Genomic DNA, 20,937 nt, shown 5'->3' with positions numbered 1-20,937 from the left:
GGTCACACAGCTAGGACGTGCTAAGTATCTGAGGCCAGATTTGAACTCAGCTCTTCCTGACTTCAGAGCTGGTGCTGTATCCACTGTGCCACCTATCTCTGGGTACCACATTAAGAGGGACATTTGACAAGGTAGAGCTCTTCAGAGAAGGAAAACCAAAATGCTGAGGGTTCTAAAAACTATAGGAAGTTGAATGAACTGATGTTTAACTTGGAAAAGATAAGCCTACACCAGGGAAAGAACTCTGGCAGGTGACTATGAACCACTACATAGAATTCCCAATCCCTCTATTTTTGTCTGCCTGCATTTTTGATTTCCTTCACAGGCTAATTGTACACTATTTCAAAGTTCGATTCTTTTTGTACAGCAAAATAACTGTATATGTGTACATGTGTATGTATATTGTATTTAACTTACACTTTAACATATTTAACATGTATTAGTCAATCTGCCATCTGGGGGAAGAGATGGGGGGAAGGGAGGGAAAAAGTTGGAACAAAAGGATTTGCAACTGTCAGTGCTGAAAAATTACCTATGCATATATCTTGTAAATAAAAAGCTATAATAATAATAAAAGAAAAGATAAGATAAGCCTTAGGTGGGGATTACAGATTGTAGTATTCAAATATTTGATGATTTGTCACATCGAAGACTTAAGTTAATCTACTTGGTCCCAAAGAACAGAAGTAGGACCAATAAGTGGATATTGCAGGAAAGACCAGTTTTAGTTTGACATAGAAAGTACCTATTAAGAATTAGAGGTTCCTAAAAGGACTGAATTGCCCTGGCATGTAATTCCTATCACAAGAGCTGTTGCTTTAGGGAAAGGTTGCTTTCATTGATTCCTAAGGTCCTTCCTACTCCATCGATTTTTAATTCTGTCAGAACTTTTTAAGCAGTCCCTTCAAAAAGAATAAAAATGGTTAGGTTTGCATGTCCCCCTTACCCTAAAGCCCAAGAGGTGAGGAAGAGAAGCCACAAAGGTAAAAAAAAAAAATGATCCTCTGGAGCTTTGTTCCATTTCTCTGTTGAGTATGAACGTGCACTGCTCATAGAAATGGGAGGTGAGAAAGAACTGTTCTTTCCACATGTGATACTGTATTGTGCTAGCCTAATGTAAGTTAATCAAAGCAGTCATTTACTTTCTTTGGGGTTTCTATTCCAACAGCCTGATGACGGTTTATATTGACAGTGTGTGCAAATAATGTACAGCAAGACCTGGCAGTAAGCTCTTTAGGGCTGTCTCTAAAGCCACAAACACTAACCTCTGACTTGCTTGGCCAGACCCTACCTTGCAGCCATCACCTGAGGTATAGGTTTTTTTTTTTTTTTTTTTTTTTGTTTGTTTGTTTGTTTGTTTGAAATAACTTTTTATTGACAGAGCCCATGTCTGGGTAATTTTTTTACATTATTCCTTGCACTCACTTCTGTTTCGATTTTTCCCCTCCCTCCCTCCACCCCTCCACCCTTCCCCCAGATGGCAAGCAGTCCTATACATGTTAAATATGTCACAGTATATCCTAGATACAATATATGTGTGCAGAACCGAACAGTTCTTTTGTTGCACAGGAAGAATTGGATTCAGAAGGTAGAAATAACCCAGGAAGAAGAACCAAAATGCAAGCAGTTTACGTTCATTTCCCAGTGTTCTTTCTTTGAGTGTAGCTGCTTCTGTTCATCATTGATCAATTGAAACTGAGTTAGATCTTCTCTTTGTCAAGAAATCCACGTCCATCAGAATAATCCTCATACAGTATCATGGTTGAAGTATATAATGATCTCCTGATTCTGCTCATTTCATTTATGAGCTATAGGTTTTACTCTCAGGAGATGGGCAGGGTGTTGCCAACCAAGAGTCTTTTTGCAAGTCATTTTGGTGCCTTCTACACAGGCTATCTCCTGGCAACACCCAGCCACTGCTGTGAATACTTTGCAGATAAAGAAGTGCTGAGCCATGTGCTGATGGGGATCTAGACTGGGATCATGGAATAGGGGGAATGGAGAGGTTATTTTAACTTTTCCAGCAAGCCTTTTTTTTTCCCTGCAGTGGTGAAACAACTAAATCCTCCCTGGTCAATGGAGGCACCTTTGTGAATGGTTTACCAAATTGGGCTGTGTTTCAGACTTTAAAGGAATTTCTTTTAGTCAAGAACTTCAGGGGAGGGTAAAAATTTTACTTGGAAACTCCTAAGCTGTATGGGCCACTTTAGGGGATGGAAGTGGGATAATAAGTACAGAATCTGAGCATGTCATTTGAGTCAGTTGTCTCTATCCCTTCTCTTTAACCCCACCCCCCAGGTAGAAGCCTTCTGTTGCCCTTGGAAGATAACACAGACCTGGAGCCCCTGGAGCTGGTGTGGGCTAAGTGTCGAGGCTATCCTTCCTACCCTGCCTTGGTGAGTCATTGACCCAGGCTCTTTCTACTCTTGAGTTTTTATCTCATAAAAACAACTGTGACTTGGTCACATGATCACCAAAGAAAGCTTATACTTCAGTCGGGAGAGCCTCATACCCTTAAAGTGTCCATTTTGCGACACTTACGAAACGAACTTGGAGGCCTTTGTGTTTCACTGTCTGTACTCTGCTCAACATACTAACCTCTTCCATGTTCTTCACTATTCAAAACTCCACAACAGTTGTTGTGAGTTGATCTGTACCAGCAATACTGGGAATTAAATAGGGCTGATGAAGAAACAAGTGTGTTTTCAGATCTACTTTGAATATTTCAAAGCAGGAGTGGCCAAGGCAGGATCAAATCCTCTAATACCAACACTTAGCTTAGTGTCTGGTACATATTAGGCACTTAACCAAAGTTGATCGTTTGATTGACTTCTAATCCAGACTCCTCTGACTACAGAGCTAAGCCTGGAATAAGAATATTTAGAATATTTGTGCCAGGTAACAGAATCATTATTTTGTATCTATTGTTACTACTGTGACTCCTAGGGGATCCAGGGTTAGAGGATGGTGAGATATGTCCAAGGCTGAACAGAGCTCAGAGCCAAAGGAAGGTTTTAAAATAAGGCTTCCACAACTTGTGACATTCAAAAATGGGCTTGAAGGCTAATGACTTCATGGAAGATGAAAAAGAGTTAATGTAATACTTCTTTAAAAGCTTGAAAAGACAACATAAGAATAGCAGATTTTCTCTTTACTTATGTACTTAGTTACCATTTTCAAGTTCTGTTAAGTCCCATCAGAATAACTTGCTGGTTTTTGTGTGCAAACCAAAGAGTGCAGAACACACCTCATCTGATATTGAATGAGGACAAAATATGTGAGGACTTCTGATATAAACCAATAATCTTAATTATGTCCTGTCATTTGGGGTCTGCATATGTTGGGCTCAGTTGATTGCTCTGTAGCCTGGAAAGCATGGCTTGGAATGAACACCCAAATGAACTCTTGAGTAATTATTGCCCTTTTCCTCTTATGGGAGGCTTTACCGGTTTTCAGGTCTTTATCTTAAGAAGAATATAGAGAAAGCGGGAAAAGTCCAGAGTTGAGTGAGGAGCAATTTATAAGAAAATATTAGTCTCTTGGAGCTTTTCTCAGTCAGGTTATTCAAGTCCCTATCGGCTTATTGTATAGAGAATAATAGGCAGCTGTTCTCAGTCTGTGAAAGCCAAACAGTGAGTGAGGAGGAAGTGGCGGCAGCAGTGGAGTGAGAACAGCTTGAAAGGAAGAGATTGGAAGGTCTGGTTCTGTCACTAACTAGCTGTATGACAAACCCATTGCCTCACATTAGCTGTCTGAGTCTCCACTTGCTCATCTGTTAAATGGGGAGGGGGAGCTGTTTTAAAGTAAATTTAAAAAACACAATACATGTGAGAGAGCCTTGAAGTGGAAAGACACCAAACAAATCTAAAGGATTATTACTATGAAGATACTAGAATTAGGATTAGGATCATTATAGTGAAGCGCTTTTAAGAGTGTGATTGATGGGGAGGTGGAAAGGAAATCTCTTATGTTCAGGGCTCTTTGGGATATGAAAACAAAAATAAAAAGTCTCTATTCTTCAGGAGGATCTTGCATTATATTATGTTGGTGGGATTTCCAGAGACTCATTTTTATGCATTAACTCTGTTATTAATAACCTTTTTTCTGTTAGCCTTCTGATCCTCAGCCTTGTAAACTGGGTCTTCTGTCTGAGCAAAATAAAATCCATTTTTGGAGCCCCAAATGTCTTCTTCTGTCCATAACATTATTCTGGCCAAGATTATTGAGGTTGTTGAGGTCAAAGCAATTGAGACCCTTAACAGGAAAAATTGGGACACACAGATGTAGGCAATTATGTTGTAACTATATGAGATACATTTCTCATGGTAGTATAACCTCTATTGTGGCATTAACCCTTTATCTCCTGCCACATGGCCACCCACCTTTGCAACACCTTTATGTGTCTGAGATGTCTCAATTCACAGAATGCATCTGAAATGAATTGTGATAGCTTAAGAGGAAAAAAGGACAGAAGAAGAGACTGCTCCTGACTCTTTTTCCAAATGAATATAAAAAATGAATAGGACAATTTGTTTACCTCATATCATCAAAAGCAGTTTCATTCAGTTATGAGCCCCCACATTAAGAAATTTCCCCAGATTCCCAAATTTCCTAAATTGTACTGTATGTACATCTCAGGGAGCAGGCTTGTGCCCAAGATCAAGGGAGATTAATGAACATTCTAAAAGGAAATTTGTTCCGAATTCCTCTCTAGGGTAATGAGGAACAGGGCAAATAAAGTCTTAAAGCCTCTGTAAATGTGGGTATGTAGACAGAGGTTGAGACTCTTTGAAGGGCAGCTTTGGAGTTGAACAGTTAAGAGCCTCATCCATATGAGAAGACTTGCTGATTCCATTTCTCTTCTTACTGGGATGGCATTTGTTCTTTGTTTCTTCAGATTATTGATCCCAAGATGCCCCGTGAGGGCCTCCTGCACAATGGTGTACCTATTCCTGTCCCGCCCCTAGATGTGCTAAAGCTGGGGGAGCAGAAACAAGTGGAGGCTGGAGAGAAACTCTTCCTTGTTCTCTTCTTTGACAACAAACGTACCTGGTGAGTGGCCATTCATAGCCTTCTGTTTCTTTCTTCTCGAGTAAATTTTCCCTACATCTTTCCCCCTGACACTTGATTTCCAAAGAGATAAGATTGCTAAATCAGCTAACTAAGTGCCTTAAGACAGTTTGAAATTAAGTCTGGAGGCTTCCCATGGGGTATTGCTTATGGACCTAGATGACCTTTTCTCTTAGCTTTTGGAAACTGGCCTAGTAATAATGAGCTGGGCGGTCAGTCTCTGTCCTATTCACATTGTTTTAGTAACTAGGAGAGTAGGAGAGGGGCTATGAACTGACTCTGTATGAGCAGCTTAGATTGTTTTTGGTGCTAGCTGGAAGTGCCATCTTCCTGATCTTTTGACTCTTGGAGTTCCTTTGTTGCTTTAGTTACTTGATTCCTGTAGTGCTATGGAGCCCGCTTGCAGGGACCGAGCCCTTGGGATGCCTCTGCTTGTCAGAACTAGGGGAAAATGGGCCTCTTCAGCCGGGTAGGCCTAGTTAGATGGGTCTCCGCAGATCTAATCCACTAAAGGCCCTGGGAACAATCTGGGTTCTATTGTGTCCAGCCTCATACCAGTGGACACATTGCTCATCACTCTGGCTGTTTTTTCTTTGGTTTTATTTGGTTTTGAAAACCTTCTAAGATAGCCTTCAGGGTTCTCCATCTTAGTCAGAGTTCTGTCTCTTACCATACCTCATTCTCTTTTGTTCTCCCACTGGCTCTGTGGAGCTTAACTTCTCTGTTCTGCTTTCCTGGAATTAGGGCTCTAGTTAGAAATGATATGAGGAATATAAAGGGACATGACTCAAAGAGTAAGCTTTGATGGCCATGGGAGCACTGGTAAAGGTAATTCAGAGTGATGCCCTTCCAAATTAAAAATGGCTAAATATATATATGTATGTAATATATATCAAGGTACCTATTTATGATCTGGGCTTCCTGATAAACAGGGCTGGTCTTGTGTTTGGGTTGCAGGCAGTGGCTTCCTCGGGACAAAGTCCTCCCCCTCGGAGTAGAAGATACCGTGGACAAATTGAAGATGCTGGAGGGCCGCAAGACAAGTATTCGCAAGTCTGTGCAAGTGGCCTATGACCGTGCCATGATCCACTTAAGCCGGGTTCGGGGCCACCATCCTTTTGTCACTTCTGGCTACTTGTAAAGGAATGGGATGTGGCCTGCCTGCCTTTGCCTCTGATCCTGGTGTGAGGAACCCTCCCCTCCCTGTGATGGGACGAATGGCAGACAGCCTCTCCCTGGTGCTGTGGAGGATAGGGGGCTGTAGCCTGAAGAGTCCATGGGGAAAGTCCTGTTGTGGACAACAGCATGACTCCCATGGTCGGCCCTATCATGTGCCAAAAATTCCTAGCTGAGCTCCTTCAGAGAATATTTTACTGAAGAGCCAGTGAGAGGCAGGGACAGAAGCTGGGATGTGGGCCCTGCTGGGGAGATAAACCTGCTATGGAGGATGGCTCCTGGACTCAATTCCCAAGGGGTTGCTACCATCACTACCCCCATTTGACACCTCGGATTGGGCAAGGAACTGACCTTGAACCCAGAGGTGCTGTAGATACACTAGGGTCCCATGGAGAATCTTGCTGAGCCCCGCTTGTGCATCCCCTTTGCTGCTCGCTATCACTTGTTCTGTAAGATTTCCTCTTCTCCCTTTTTCTTCTGTCACTTGCACACATTTTTGCTCCTTTGCTTACTCTTGTGCCAAATTGTTAGAAATTCTCACCAACTAAATTATTTTTAAAGTCCGTTTCCATATAGATCTGGCTGCTATAAAGAGCAGGGTCGCTAGGTGAGACTATCAAGAAGACCAGGATAGAAGCTAGCAAAACATTTGTAATCTCAATCTCCTGGAAAACCTAGAATCAGGAAATAGATATATTGTCTCTGGGTTAGACTTCATTATTTTGGCCCCTAGGTGTACAGGTGTCTTAGCATCCTGTGAGGATTTTTCTCGGGGTAACTAAGGTTACACAATGTTAATACAAGACTGCAGTGACAGACTTCTCCACTTTCTAACTTTATGGCTGAAGAACAGCATGATAGGGAAGAATGTTCTCTTGGTAGACACTGGATGTCATTAGCATTTTAAAGTTTCTTGTTTCTCTCTGGCTGTATCTGTCCTAATAGTCTTCTTTCCCCAATTACCTCTTTCCTCTCTTTTCACAAACTTCATCCTCCATTGTGGATAGGGTCCCTGCTTGCTGGGCCCTCAAGTTGTGCCAGCAGTACCTTTTGTCCCTCTTCTGATCTTCACAGCCTTGTTCCTCCCCGTTATTCCTGTAGCAGAATCCTCAAGTGAAGGGGAGGATAAAATCCTGCAAAAAAACAAAAAAACAAAACAAAACAAAACAAAACAAAAAACCCTTTCATTTTCAGTGTCTCCCTCCCTCCTTCCCCGCCCCCCCCTCCCCCAACTCCTAAAAAACTGTGAACTGGGAATGTCAACTACAAGTGTTGATATCTGTTCTCTATTCCCAACCCTCAGTCGTTTCCCTCCTATACTCTAGCACCAAAGTCACAGGGCCTGGTTTCAGATCACCAAGCACTGCGTTGCTTTTTAACCTGTCGTTCTTTTTAATTGTTTTAAATTTTTCATAGGGGAATTTTGGATGAAATGAAATCCTGGGGGAGATCACTGCCATTTCTACTCAGTCAACTTTTTAAAAGGGAAATAAACAAACAAAATACCCACCCACCACTACTTATATATTTGGGACATGAGCCAGAGTTTAAAGGTAAACCAACGGAACAGGTCTGTGCCATTGAAAGGATGGCTGGGGTTGGGTTTTTTGTAAAATAATAATATAATGCTTAGAGCCGTGTGGATAGGGAAGGACGTGATGTACATAGTTGTAAGATATTGTTCTAAATTATTCAGGCCTATTGTTTCTCTTCTTGAAAGTCCTCCCCCACCCCACCCTTGCCCCAATCCACCTCCCTAATTCCCAATTGTGTGGCTGGGTCTTTTAAACTCACACAGTGAGTGCCATTTTATTGAAAGGAGCCAATGCATTCCCCCAGGTAGTGGATCTGCTGTGGATTTTGTGACCTGTGTCTAAACCTGTGTTTTAAGATCTTGGGATTTTCTCCCCTGCCCCCTTTCTCTGTCTCTCTGTCTCTATCTCTTTTTAAAAATGATATTTTAGAATGGGAATTGGCTCAGATCCTGCTGTGGCACTGGGGCCTGTGCGTCACTGTCGAGTCTGCTGTGAAGAAGCACACGATGCTCTATTTATTGTAGAAAGTGACTTTATTTGCTTTCTAGAATTGTTTATATCAGATGGTATAAGAGAGGTAATTAAAAAAAGAGAAAAATCTATGCTTGTAAAGAAGACAAAAGTTAATTTTACCTACTATAATATGACTGTCTGAAACTTTTTTTCTCCCTGAGAAATAAATGTTCAATGGACAGCAATAGCTGTGTGGTGCTTTGTTGCATTTGATGCATTACCCTGATGTGATTTATGGACCCAAATGATGTGATTTAGGAGAATAACTACCCGTTCCAAATGATGTGTTTGGGATTTAATACCAAATGATGAGATTGTAGTCACCAAAGGTTGGAGTTCAGTCATGTGAAAAATTCACAATGGCCATTCTTTGGCAAAAGGTAGGTTTATTTAGGAGAAGAGATTGCAGACAAAGTGACAATAAATAAAATGACAAAAATACAATAGACACTAGGAGTGAAAAATATAAAATAGAGTTGGGAGAGCATATAGTTAGCAAGGAAAGAGGTTTTTAAACAATTAACAGTGGAAAAGACAAGTTGTCTCGTGATCTCACAACCAGGAAAAAGCATGAAAGCTTAGGTACACCGAGTAAAAAAAAAAGAATTTAGACCTCCCCAGGGATCCTATGTTTTCCATCTATTCAGATTTCTAGACAACTTTCTCCATCACTGGTTCCTCTATCCATTGTTCCTTTCCCCGGGTGGCAACAATAAAACCAGATTGAGCCCTGTTGCTTGCTTCTGGAAAAAGGTAGAAGGAAAGACTGATAAAAGTTGTAATTCTTTCCCATAGAGCTCTTCATCCCTCTTTGGTCCTAGGAACCTACAGGAAACAGGTTCTTTGTGCCTTACTCCATGACCCAAGATATCAGTCAAGATCAATCTGCTGATGCCTAGCCTCATTTGCTTCTAGTGACTCTTTTGTTTCTTGTAGTTTATGATTTTCCTCGGGAAATATTTCTTTTCTGACATCCCACCTCTAGGTCTTAGAGACAGATTAAGGCTACTCTACACCTCACACCTAGATCAGATTGACAAAGGTGACCAAAGGGAAATGACAAATGTTGGAGGGAGTGGGGAAAATTAGGTACACTGGAGCAATGTTGGAATTATGAATTAAATGGTCCCACCATTCTGAAAGCTAAGATGGAAGAGTAGAAAATGGGGAGGACCTAGATGGTATATCAAGAAAGGAGGAAGTTCAGAAACCAGTAGCAGGAGTGGTGTGGCTCAGACTTCAAACTCAGCGAAGGGTCTCTCATTATCTAGTCCCACCTGCAGAGGAATAACCAAGAATCCCAGATCAAAGATGAGTCTACAATTCTACCAAGTTAAACTAACAGAGCTTTCCATCTGGTTAATTAGGGACAGAGTTTAGCAGAACTTGGCAAACCCAGGTCAGAAACTTACATAGCTAATTTCAGTGGGGCAGCAAGACTTCCTGAATTGCTCTCCTTTGATAGTACTGAAAGCTTACCAATCCCCAACTTTTTCTGAAATTTTAGAATACTTAACACTCAATATCCCTCAAAAGCAGTAATAGAACCTGGCCTAGACCTTGTCTCCAAAAGAACTTTAGAGCTCTTGAAGAATGGGCAAACCAAAAAAAAGTCTATCGTAATGAGCTATTGTGGTAGCAGGGATGCTCAAGACAAAAATGCAGATAGAGGAGAATGACTTCAAAACATTTACAAGCAATACCTCTGAGGGGAAAAAAAAAAAACCCAGCTTGAGGAAAAACAATTAGAATTCTTTGAAGAGCTGAAGTAAGAGTTTTTAAAAGAATTTTTAAAATGTTTTTATAAATGGAATGCTTGAGGAAAAATAACAGAAATGAAAGCTATGGAAGAAAGAATTAAAAAGGGAATTAATAGCTTGGTGAAAGAAATATAAAATCTTATCCAAGCAACAAGTTCCCTGAAAATTAGAATGGACCAAATAGAAGCTAATGATTTCATGAAGCACGATAAGAAATTTTAAAACAAAGCCAAAAACTGAAAAAATGCCCAAATGAAGACTCCTAGGAACAACATAGCTAAATTTCAGAGCTTCTAGATTTAAAAAAATTTTTAAAAAAATATTTATTATAGCTTTTTATTTACAAGTTATATGCATGGGTAATTTTACAGCATCTACAATTGCCAAACCTTTTGTTCCTTTTGTTCCAATTTTTCCCCTCTTCCCCCCCCCCTCCCCCAGATGGAAGGTTTGACCATACATGTTAAATATGTTAAAGAATAAATTAAATACAATATTAGTATACATGTCCGAACAGTTATTTTGCTGTTCAAAAAGAATTGGACTTTGAAGTAGTGTACCATTAGCCTGTGAAGAAAATGCAGACGGACAAAGGAAGGAAAGGAAAGAAAGGAGGAGGAAATTAGAGGAAGAGTCTAAGTTGGGGGCAGGGTTAGTCTTAAGGAAAACAAACTAAAGATATACAGAAATATTCCTCTTTTTGAGGTGCCAAAGGATGGGAATCTAAGGGAGTGCCTATAAATTGGGAATGGATAAACAAGTTATGGTATATAAATGTGATGGAATACTATTGTGTTGAATTCTAATCAGTATAATGACCAACTAGGATTCCAGATGTGATGAAACATGCTACCCATTCAATGATAAAGAAGTGAAGAACTCAGAATACACAGAAAACAATTAGGAGGGACAGATAGGTTGCACAGGATAGAGTACCAGCCCTGAAGTCAGGACTTGAGTTCAAATCTGGTCTCTGACATGTAACCCTAGCTTTGTGACCCTGGGCACTAAGTGGTTTAACCTCAATTGCCTCAGGAGGGAAAAAAAAAACAATTAGGGATAAATGGGATAGTCCATATGGAAATCTGTTAAATTGGATTTTGTTTTACTTGTGTTCTCAATTGATGAGGAGGGGTTGGGGGAGAGAAGTGAGAAGGCTGATCTTGGCTGATTAAAACAATTTTTAAAAAAGGAAAAAAAAAACTTGAAAGAGACACAGTTGAAAATGAGGCTGAAATAGAATTTCTTATACTTCAGCTGAAGTAAAAAAGTAAAAAGCAAGAATAGCAATTAAGATCTCAAAAGAGCAAAAAAACCCTAATATAAAGAATTAAATTGGAAAACTATATTTCATTTTTAGTACCACAATGAACTAATATCAAGACTAAGTATATGCACCAAATTGACAGGTGTGAACTCTGAAACTGTGTCCCCTTTAATCTGTAAAATAATTACTATGAAACTGTACCCCCTTAGACCTGTAAAAGAAGATTCAGGATCTCAGACTCCAGAGAGTCTGGGAGGGGGCATACTTTCCAGACCAACCTTTTATAAGATAAGTTGCATCATTCAATTGGAGATCTTGGACAAATCACCTCCCATTAGTTTTTTGGGGGTAGCTGGATCCTCTTTTGGGAAATTCGAGACTCTGGGAAAAAAACCTTCAAAGTGATTTCATTCATTTGGGAGATCTTGGTCTGATAATCAGCTCAAATTGCCCTCAGAGCCCCAGATTTGCTCATAAAATAGGTTTCTGTTAACACATTCTTTGCAAATTTCCTCATTAAGAGATTTGCTCGCTAAGAGAGAGCCTCTTAGTGAAAAACAAAACTTCCTTTGGCCATTCAGATTTCGGGTTCATGAATTCTTTCATGTTGGACCTGAACTCAGAACAGAGGGGGTTCTCACATCAATTCTCACACCTCAATTCTCTGCTACTACACCGCATCAAAATGGCATAGCATTCAAATTCTAAAGGAAAAGTAAATGAAACTATACTGGTGAGGGACCTCAACTTTTTCTTAGAACTAAGTAAGTCTCATAAAAAAAGGAGATGACTAGAATTGTTAATAAAGTTAGCTATGTAGACCCCTGGAGAAAATTGAATGAATAGAAAAGTATGTACCTTTTTCTCATGTAGACATTAAACTTTCTCAAATATTGATTGCATTGGGACATAAAAATCTTCCAAAAGCAAATATGTTACATACACCCTTTTCAAATGTTAATACCATAAAAATTCAATAAAGGGCCATGGAAATACAGATTAAAAATTATTTTGAAACTAATTCTAATTTATGAGTGGATCAACAAACATCATAGAAACAATAGTTTCATTAAAGATGACAACAATGAAATGACAAAATTTATGAGAAGCTTCTAAAGCTTTCTAAAGGGGAAATTTTATATCTCTAAATGCATATGTTAATCAAAGAAAAAAGAGCAGATCAATGAATTGAGCACAACTAAAAAAAACTAGAAAAAGTGCAAATTTAAAATCCCCAATTAAATACCAAAACAAAAGTCCCCAAAATCAAAGGCAATCATTGAGCATAAGACCCAAGCCAAAGATCCCAGGTCCTTTGTAGGTAGGTGGATCATAAGGAAGGGGCAATTGATAGGAGAAAACTTTTGTTGAATTTAAGTGGGTCTTTGTTGCAGTGGAATTCCCAAATCTCTTCCAGTAAAGCAAGAGCACTGACAGGATTATCTTGTCCTTAAGTGGACCTTACTTTCAGTTGTTGAATGTTGAATTTCTTGTCAAGAGAATCCTTGCATTGACAAAATTATCCTGACCTCACAGTTACTGTATCTAATCAAAAGGCTAAGTTATAGATGTCAGCCCCTGAGGTTATTTTCTCCAATAAAAGAAGCTATTATTCCTTACCTTACTCCTTTCAGGGAACTTATTAAGGTCTGCTTATTAAGCATCACCATAACAGGTTCACTAGAAACTACCCATCTTATGGTGTCTTCCCTCATGTTAATAGTGAGTTCTGCTAGGGGACTTAGCCTGAGTCTTTCCCCTTGTTATTGGCTAACTGCCTTTTAGAACTTAATCCACCAATAAATGGCATAATAATGAAATCTTTGCCTCTTGACTTGGATAGGCCTATAAATTCTTTTGAGATAACCTCATGACACCAGCCCCAAATCCCAATATATTTTTCGGGTTCAACTGCAGCCCAACAGTGAAATTAGTAAAATGGAAATTAAGAAAACTATTGAACTAATATATAAAACTAGAAGCTGATTTTTATGAAGGGAAAAAAAAAACTGAAACAAACCACTGGTTAATTTAAAAAAAGAAAGAAAACCAAATTACCAACATAAAAATGAAAATGGTGAATGAAGATGAAATTAAAGAAAAGAAAGAAATCTGAAGTTATTTTGCCTAGTTATATGCAAGTAAAACTAAATGAAATGGATGAATATTTATAAAATAGAAACCTCCCAGATTAACATAAGAGGAAATGGAATACTTAGATAACCCTTTATTAGAAAAAGAAATTGAACAAGTCACAAATGATCTCTCCAAGAAAAAATTCTCATGACCAGATGAATTTTCATGTTTGTATTCTATCAAATATTTAAGGAACAATGAATCCCAATGCTATGTGAATGTTTTTTTTTTTTTTAAATAGGTAAAGAAACAGTCCTTCCAAATTCCTTTTATGACACAAACACAGTTTTGATACCCAAATCAGACAAAGCAAAAACAGAGAAAGAAAACAGGTCAATTTCTTAATAAATATCAATAGCAGAGTGATTATAGAACTATAAATACAAAGATCATACACCATGACTAGGTGGCAGAGCTGGTTTTGATAAAACCTGGATTATAGACCATATCCCCAAACCCCCAGGAAAACTGGGTTTGAGAATTTAAAAATGACCCAGCAATCTCAAACTCCCTTTTGCACACCTTTGTGTGACCCTTGCCTCTTGTTCCATCAGAACTCTCCTTGGTATAAGGAATCTCATGCAAGAATGCTGTCTCCCTGTCCCTGTCTTTGATGTATTTCCTTAACAAGTTGCAAAGATGTCAGATAAGAAAACAGGCTAACTTGTTTTCTGGTCTCTGTCAACCCTATAAAAAACCCTATGTCCTTTTTGTCCCTCACCATGTGTTCTAGATATTAATCCCATGTGGTCAGTTGATTTAAATAAATTCTCCGATTAAAAATTAATATTTCTCAACTCATCTATGTATCTTGGCATAACATTTTTGGAGGTCCCATAGACATATCTATATCTTTATCTAGATAGATAGAAGAAAAATGAGCTGAAAGTATTCTGTCAAGATGAATGGCTCTCTTTTGGGGTGGGATGGCCACTAGCAGGCACTTATGATAGAGAAATTGTACAAGCTGTTCATTAGATTGTTCCTGGAGACCCAGGCCATCCTGACCAGTACTCATACATTGATGTCTGCTTTTGATGAGGTGTGAAAATTGAAGGTTTAGAGATCCCCTCACAGATTCTTTGTGAAAGAATTCAAAAACCCAAAGTTTGTGGCAAAAGGCAATTTATTCACACTGAGAAGACAGCTTTCTTAGTGGGCAAAATCCTATTGGGGCTTGTGCAAAGGTTTACACTGAGAAAAACCCAGTGGGCCAAGTCCAGAAGCGCATTAGCAAAGATTGGGGTTCAGAGTTGTCTTTTATTAGCCTTCTGAGGTTTGAAGGAGTCTTTGATCTTCGGCTCAAGCCAGGGCCAATCTGCAGATGAATCTGAGAGACTGATTTTCAATTCAATTCAATTTAAAATTGAATGAGATTATTTATTTTGGGAGTTTCCCTTAAGTACAGGAGGGTGTGCCCCTCCCAGAGGGTTTGAGACCCCCAATCACCTTTCCCCCAAAGATTCCTTTCTGACCCTCCCCCCAAGGTTAAAGGGAGCACCATTTACATCATTTCTCCTCCCCAAGCAGTCACCCCGAATTCATTTGGGGCAAAGGGACAGAGGTCTCATTTTCTGTAGCTGCTTCCAGCTGGCCAGGGTGGGAGAGCTGCCCCTAGGTTCAATGGGATTCAGGCCAGGAGGGGAAGTGAAGGCAATGGCAGCAGCAGCAGCACCATCTAGGAGATGTGGAGTGTCCCATGATCTTCAGGCTGAAGGAGCAGGGAGAAGTTCATAGCTTGGGGCCTGAGAAGTAAAAGCCAGACTATCTGCAAGGAGCAGGGCAAGCTGAGGAGAGGGAGGATCTCTTTTAGCAAGGGCCTGGATACCTCAGTCCTGCAGGGAAAAGCTTCTACCCCCTTAGTAAAGGGGTCAACTAAGACCAAAAACAACTGGAAACCAGTCTCCCTTGGGTATGTGCCCTTCTCTGAACAGGCTTCAGGAGAGGGGAGGGTTAGGGTCAAGGACAAAGGTCATGGTCAGTGCCACCAGGAGGTTGAACTTGAGAGCCCCAGAAGTAACTTCCGTACCATGGGCGGAAACTCTTAGCCCCATTGAGGTAGCTTCCTAATGGGAGACGTTGCCCTCTCTGGCTGTACGGTGACCTCAGAGACCCTTCGTAGACTCTGGGGAGGAGGAGCTCTGTTTCTTTAGCCTGGGAGTAGCTGAGAGGCTGGAGGCAGGTTATGAGCACGTGCTCTCTTGCAGACCTGGTATTCACCTGGGCTCAGCAGGAGGTCAGGGCAGGATGGGAATATGTGAATAAAAGACTTTGGCTTGCACACGGCTGTTCTTGAGTGTCCTACCGCATATAAACCACAGTATGAAACAGTGACCAGAGACCGCTGAAGACCTCAGAAGGAGGTGTGCTGGGTAGAGTTGATTATACACTGCCAAGGTCAATGGCCAGAGGATTCTCCGAGGGCCTGGGAATTAGGAGAGCCTGGCAATGGAAATGCCAAGTGGCACTAGGGGTTCGCAAGTGAAGTGACTGCCCAGAATCAAGCATTTCTTTTTACAGGGGAGGTTTAAACCAGCCAGAAGGAGAAAGGGTTGTTCCTGTAAGAATCAGGGAGTTAAAAGTGCCATAGTCGGGGGTGAATGAGCAGCAGCTTTAGCTGCAAACCATTCCCCTTGGCCTGGAAGTGAATCTCCCTTCTGGCTTCCTTTACAAAATACAACCAAAGCCTCTCTGGGTTTTTGGACAGCTTGTAGTAGCTGTAGAATTTCTCCTGCATATTTAATAAAAGAATTTTTCACTGTCAAAAGTCCCCTTTCTCTCCATATGGCCCCATGAGCAGGCAAAATATGAAAAGCACATTTGGAGTTAGTGTAGATGTTCACTCTCATTTCCCTTCTCTAGTTCCAAAGCTCTGGATAGGGCAGTGAGTTCAGATTTCTGGGCAGAAGTCACGGGGATTCTAGGATGTCATTGAGGGTCACCACAGAATCACCAGCCTTTCCCCATTTTGAGAAAACTTGACCCATAACCATTCACCATTTGGGTTGTCAAGAGGATATCCCTCAAGTCAGGTTCCCTGAAGTAGACAGAACCTAAAGCTTCCTCACATTAGGAATGATGTCACCTGAGTGTTGTCAGGGAGCAGGGTGGCAGGTTAAGGGTGTCACACACCTGGAGAGTCAGGCCAGGGATGTCTAGCAGGAGAGCTTGATTACAACCAGCCACCCACAGCCAAGACACTGATGCCCTTTGGCTTCTAAAATGCACTGGTGCCCTAGGGTAGATATTGAGGTTTGAGACCTGGCACCTCTAAAACTACTACTATTGATCTATTGTAATGTTATTATGTAATCGTTCTATTAGTTATATTTGTCCTACATGTATTTTACACTTGTTAGCTATTCTGTAAGCAACTTATCTTTTCTGCTTGGACTGACAGCAATGAAGGAACCGAGCTCCTTGCAGTGAATGTTTGCTGGTCATGGTTTGCCCGCAGTGTTTATATAAAGGCCCTTTATGTGACCTCTAGCTGCCTTTCTTGTCAATAGTTCAACTCCCTTCTGGAAGAAAAATTTGATAAAAGATAGATGAAAGTAGGTGCCCTATCTTTTGACCCCCTACAGAGGGATTATATTGAACTGCCAGTGTCTGCAGGCTACAATAATTTCACCTAGAGATTGTGTGTTGTTTATTTATAGTTTATTTATTGTTATATATATTTCTATATTTATATTTATAGTAGAAATATTTATATATTTATAAATATAGTATATTTATAGTGGTATTGAAACAATACCAAAGTATCCATAATGACAATTATTTTTATTATTATTTTTAATAATTATAACTTTTTATTGACAGAGCCCATGCCTGGTAATTTTTTTTACAACATTATCCCTTGCACTCACTTCTGTTCCAACTTTTCCCCTCCCTCTCTCCACCCTCTCCCCCAGATGGCAAGCAGTCCTATACATGTTAAACATGAATGACAATTATTTTAAAATTTTATTTGTGATTTTTCATCAGTAAATATTTAATTTGTATACCTATTTTATATGCCTGGGGTTGTGTAAAAATTTCTTGAGTTAAAAGGTGTTGGATTGGAAACAATTGGTTGGTAAAGTTGTAAACAAATTCAACCACTCTTGGGAACAGTTTGGAGCTATGTTCAAAAGACTAATGGCCCCAATACCACTAACTAGATCTGTATCCCAAAGAAATTTTTTAAAAAGGGAAAAGAACCTATATTATATGTTCAAATATATTTATCCCAAAGAAATGGCCTTACTAATGAGAATTTCAGGAGCTATGGCAGATAGAAAAGATATTTTGAGATGAAAGGATTCTTTCTTGGTATTCCTTAATCCAAACCATCTATAATTCCAAACTGAAAACAAAGTAGGTGCCCATCACTGTGTGACAGTTAACCAAAACCTGTTTTTTAATGTAATGTTTTTAATCGGGTCATGAGAAATTATGAATATGAAGAATTGAGAAAAATATGGGATGTTCTTTTTGTAATGGCAAAAAATTGGAAATTGGAAATCACTTGGGGAAATGACTGAGCTAGTTGTGGTATATCATTGTGATGGAATATTATTGTGCTATAAGAAATGATGAGTAGGATGATTTCAGAAAAACCTGGGAAAATTTATATTATCTGGTGCAAATCAAAAGGAGCAAAACCAGGAGAATACTGTGCATCATAGCAGCAATATTACAACAGTGATCAACTATGAAAAACTTAGCTACTTTGACAATACAATAATCCAAGACAATATCAAAGTATCCATAATGACAAATGCTATTTCCAGTGAGAGAACTGATCAGTGCTGAGTGCAGATTGAAGCATACTTTTTTTTTCTACTTTCTCTATGTTTTTTGCCTTTTATTGTTGCTGTTTTGGTAACATGTCTAATCAGGAAATATGTTTTGCATGAATTTATATCTTTAATGTTGGCCTTCTCAATGGATGTTGGATTTGGAACTTAAAAAACAATTTTTTAAAAGGAGTGCTAAATAAATAATTTATTGAACAAGAAAAATAGAGTTAAACAAGGTGGGAAGGGGGGGAGTGGAATATGATTAGCTTAAAGTCATAGTGATGGTAAACCTTGTGTCATTTCTACTTCCAATACCACACTCTTATTATTGCTAAGGATGAACAGTCAAAGGCTTTCAGGCCTTGATTTCTTACCTTGTATCCTTCACTCCAAGATTGTGACCTTTATATTCAGTCATTGGTTCTGGGTTTGGGAAGAGGCAAAAGGCAATTGAAAGCAATTTCATAGGTCAAAATGGCTTTGATTGATTAGACAAGTTTTCTCTATAGAGCTATTCCCTAACACCCCTTTCCATTCTCTTATTTTCATTTTTAAATCCCTGACCAACTGACTTTGTTTAGATAAATATGGCAGCTATGAACATGGTATGGTTATTTTAAAAGTATTACTAGTTTTTTATTCCACAATTATTTCTTTACATATGTATTCCTTGCCCTTCCTTCATGAAAAAAATAGGCAAACTAACCAATAAAAACAAAATTTGACTTTGTATGCAACATTTTACACTTGCAATCCCCTTGCCTCCTTCATCCTATAGGGAGAGGAGAAAAGTTTTCATCTATTCTCTGGGACCAAAATTTGTAATTGCAATTAATCTGAGTTCCCTTACCTTTTAGTTCCATATTCTCACATATATTATCATAATCTGATATCTTGTTCTTGTAGTTTTCCTTATTCCACCTGGTCTCCCATATTTGATTTCCATATTTTCGTGAATTCTTTGTTGATAATTTCTCATGGTATCATAACATCCCATTAGATTTAAAAAAGCAACAAAACAAAACAGGTTTTTATTTAATCATTTCCCAATTAATGGGCACTCACTTTGTTTTCAGTTTTTGGCTATACATAGAATGGGTTGAAGGATACCAGGAAAGACTCCTTCCAATTCAAAATATCTTCTCAATCTGCCATAGCTCCTGCAGGTCCTACTGTTAGGGTCATTCCTTAGGGGAAAGCATTTAATATACCTGTTAAAAATATATTATCAAGTTAAATATAACATCATTCTACAAGTAGCTAGTGTGTTCTTAGGACTAAATGCAGTTCTGGAGAACATGGCCTTGAAAGTAAGAGGGAAAGAAAAAAAAATTCTAGTATGAGCTATATTGATACAATGATGAGAAGTAATAGGATGTCCTTTACAAGACCTAAAATAGTCTTACAGTATGTGACACATGAGGGCGCTCCAACTAGCAAGAAAGGCAGCTTCATAAAAATTTAGTCTCATTTTATGGCCCTAAGAAAATCACATTTCCTTATAATTAACATGATTGTACAAATGTAATCTTATGCTTGCAGTCTTGACAATGGGGGAAAAGGAGTGAGGGAGGGAGAAAAAAAATCAAAATATAAAAGTAAATGTTGAAAACTATTTTTACATGTAATTGGAAAAAATTCTATTAAGTGGGGGAGGGGGGAGGGAAGAAAGACAATTACCTTCCAAATCTGAGCCTCAGTTTCAGCTTTCCTACATTGAAGGGATAATATCCTTTTGCTTTCTAAATCCTAACATCCTAAGTTTTAAAAAGTTGTAATAATTAAGGATAGGTATTGATAACATTGGTGTGATAACCCTTAACTGAGCCCACAAGCATCTATCAATACTTTGGAGTAAAATTTTCTTACCTAACCAAGTCCAATTACTTAGTAAGATCCAGGAGGTCGGAAAGTTCTGATGGGACAGGTGAGAGGAACAAACAAAATTATTCTTGGTTTGGGAGATCCTGGTGAACATTGAGTCTCTTCCCTTTTCTGAAAGGTAGTAGGGAGGATCAGGGACACTGAAAACAAGCTTTATCTACTTTAATTTCACATATGAGTTAAAGTGGGCATGAATTGACGAATATGAAAATATGTTTAGAAGAATTGCACATGGTTAACCTATATCAGATTGGTTATTGTCTTGAGTAGAAGGAAAGGGAGAGAGGGAGAAAACATTGTAATACAAGGTTTTGCAAAGGTGAATGTGGAAAATGATTTTTGCATGTTTTTGGAAAAATAAAATCCTTTAAAAATTAAAAAAAAAAATAAAGTGGGCATGAATGAGCCAATTTGTCACTCCCACAATTGACTTTGAGAACATCATGTGATGGAAGTTCTCTGAACTAAATGTCTAAAAGGTTGTATATCTGATTGCAGAATGTTGTGGTATCACCACATAAGAATTTTGGTATTGGGAAAGGGGTATTCAATAAGATGTAGATCTTTAAAAAGTCATGTTTAACGAATGATGGGAAAGAAAGAAAAAACTTATATAGTAGGGAAATGAAGAGACCACTGGGCTCAGTCATTATGGAATCCTGCTTGCTCAAAGATCCCTGGGCAGTGAATAGGTAGGTGAATTTAGAAGTGGAAATAAAAGAGGAGTTAGTTGCTAGAGCTGAGGGACAAGAAGCCTGGGCAGAATCTGGATAAACTTAAAGCCAGGTTTTGATCATCTTCTCAGTAGTTCC

General features: G+C 39.1%; 1 protein-coding gene across 4 annotated transcripts in view; it reads left to right on the top strand.

Annotated features, from left to right (window-relative positions):
• BRPF3 (bromodomain and PHD finger containing 3) overlaps positions 1–8,481 on the top strand; it is a 34,180-nt gene extending 25,699 nt beyond the window's left edge. For all 4 annotated transcript variants that reach the window (XM_031964980.1, XM_031964979.1, XM_031964978.1 and 1 more), the window contains 3 exons: positions 2,299–2,396; positions 4,898–5,052; positions 6,028–8,481. In XM_031964980.1, coding sequence (XP_031820840.1) covers positions 2,299–2,396; positions 4,898–5,052; positions 6,028–6,211 — 437 coding nt within the window. In that variant the 3' untranslated portion in view covers positions 6,212–8,481. The remainder of the gene's footprint in view (positions 1–2,298; positions 2,397–4,897; positions 5,053–6,027) is intronic.
• The last annotated feature ends 12,456 nt before the right edge of the window (positions 8,482–20,937 follow it).

This window comes from Sarcophilus harrisii, chromosome 4 (genome assembly GCF_902635505.1).
Source record: "Sarcophilus harrisii chromosome 4, mSarHar1.11, whole genome shotgun sequence".
Taxonomy (NCBI): Eukaryota; Metazoa; Chordata; class Mammalia; order Dasyuromorphia; family Dasyuridae; genus Sarcophilus; species Sarcophilus harrisii.
This window is presented reverse-complemented; position numbering and strand designations above follow the sequence as displayed.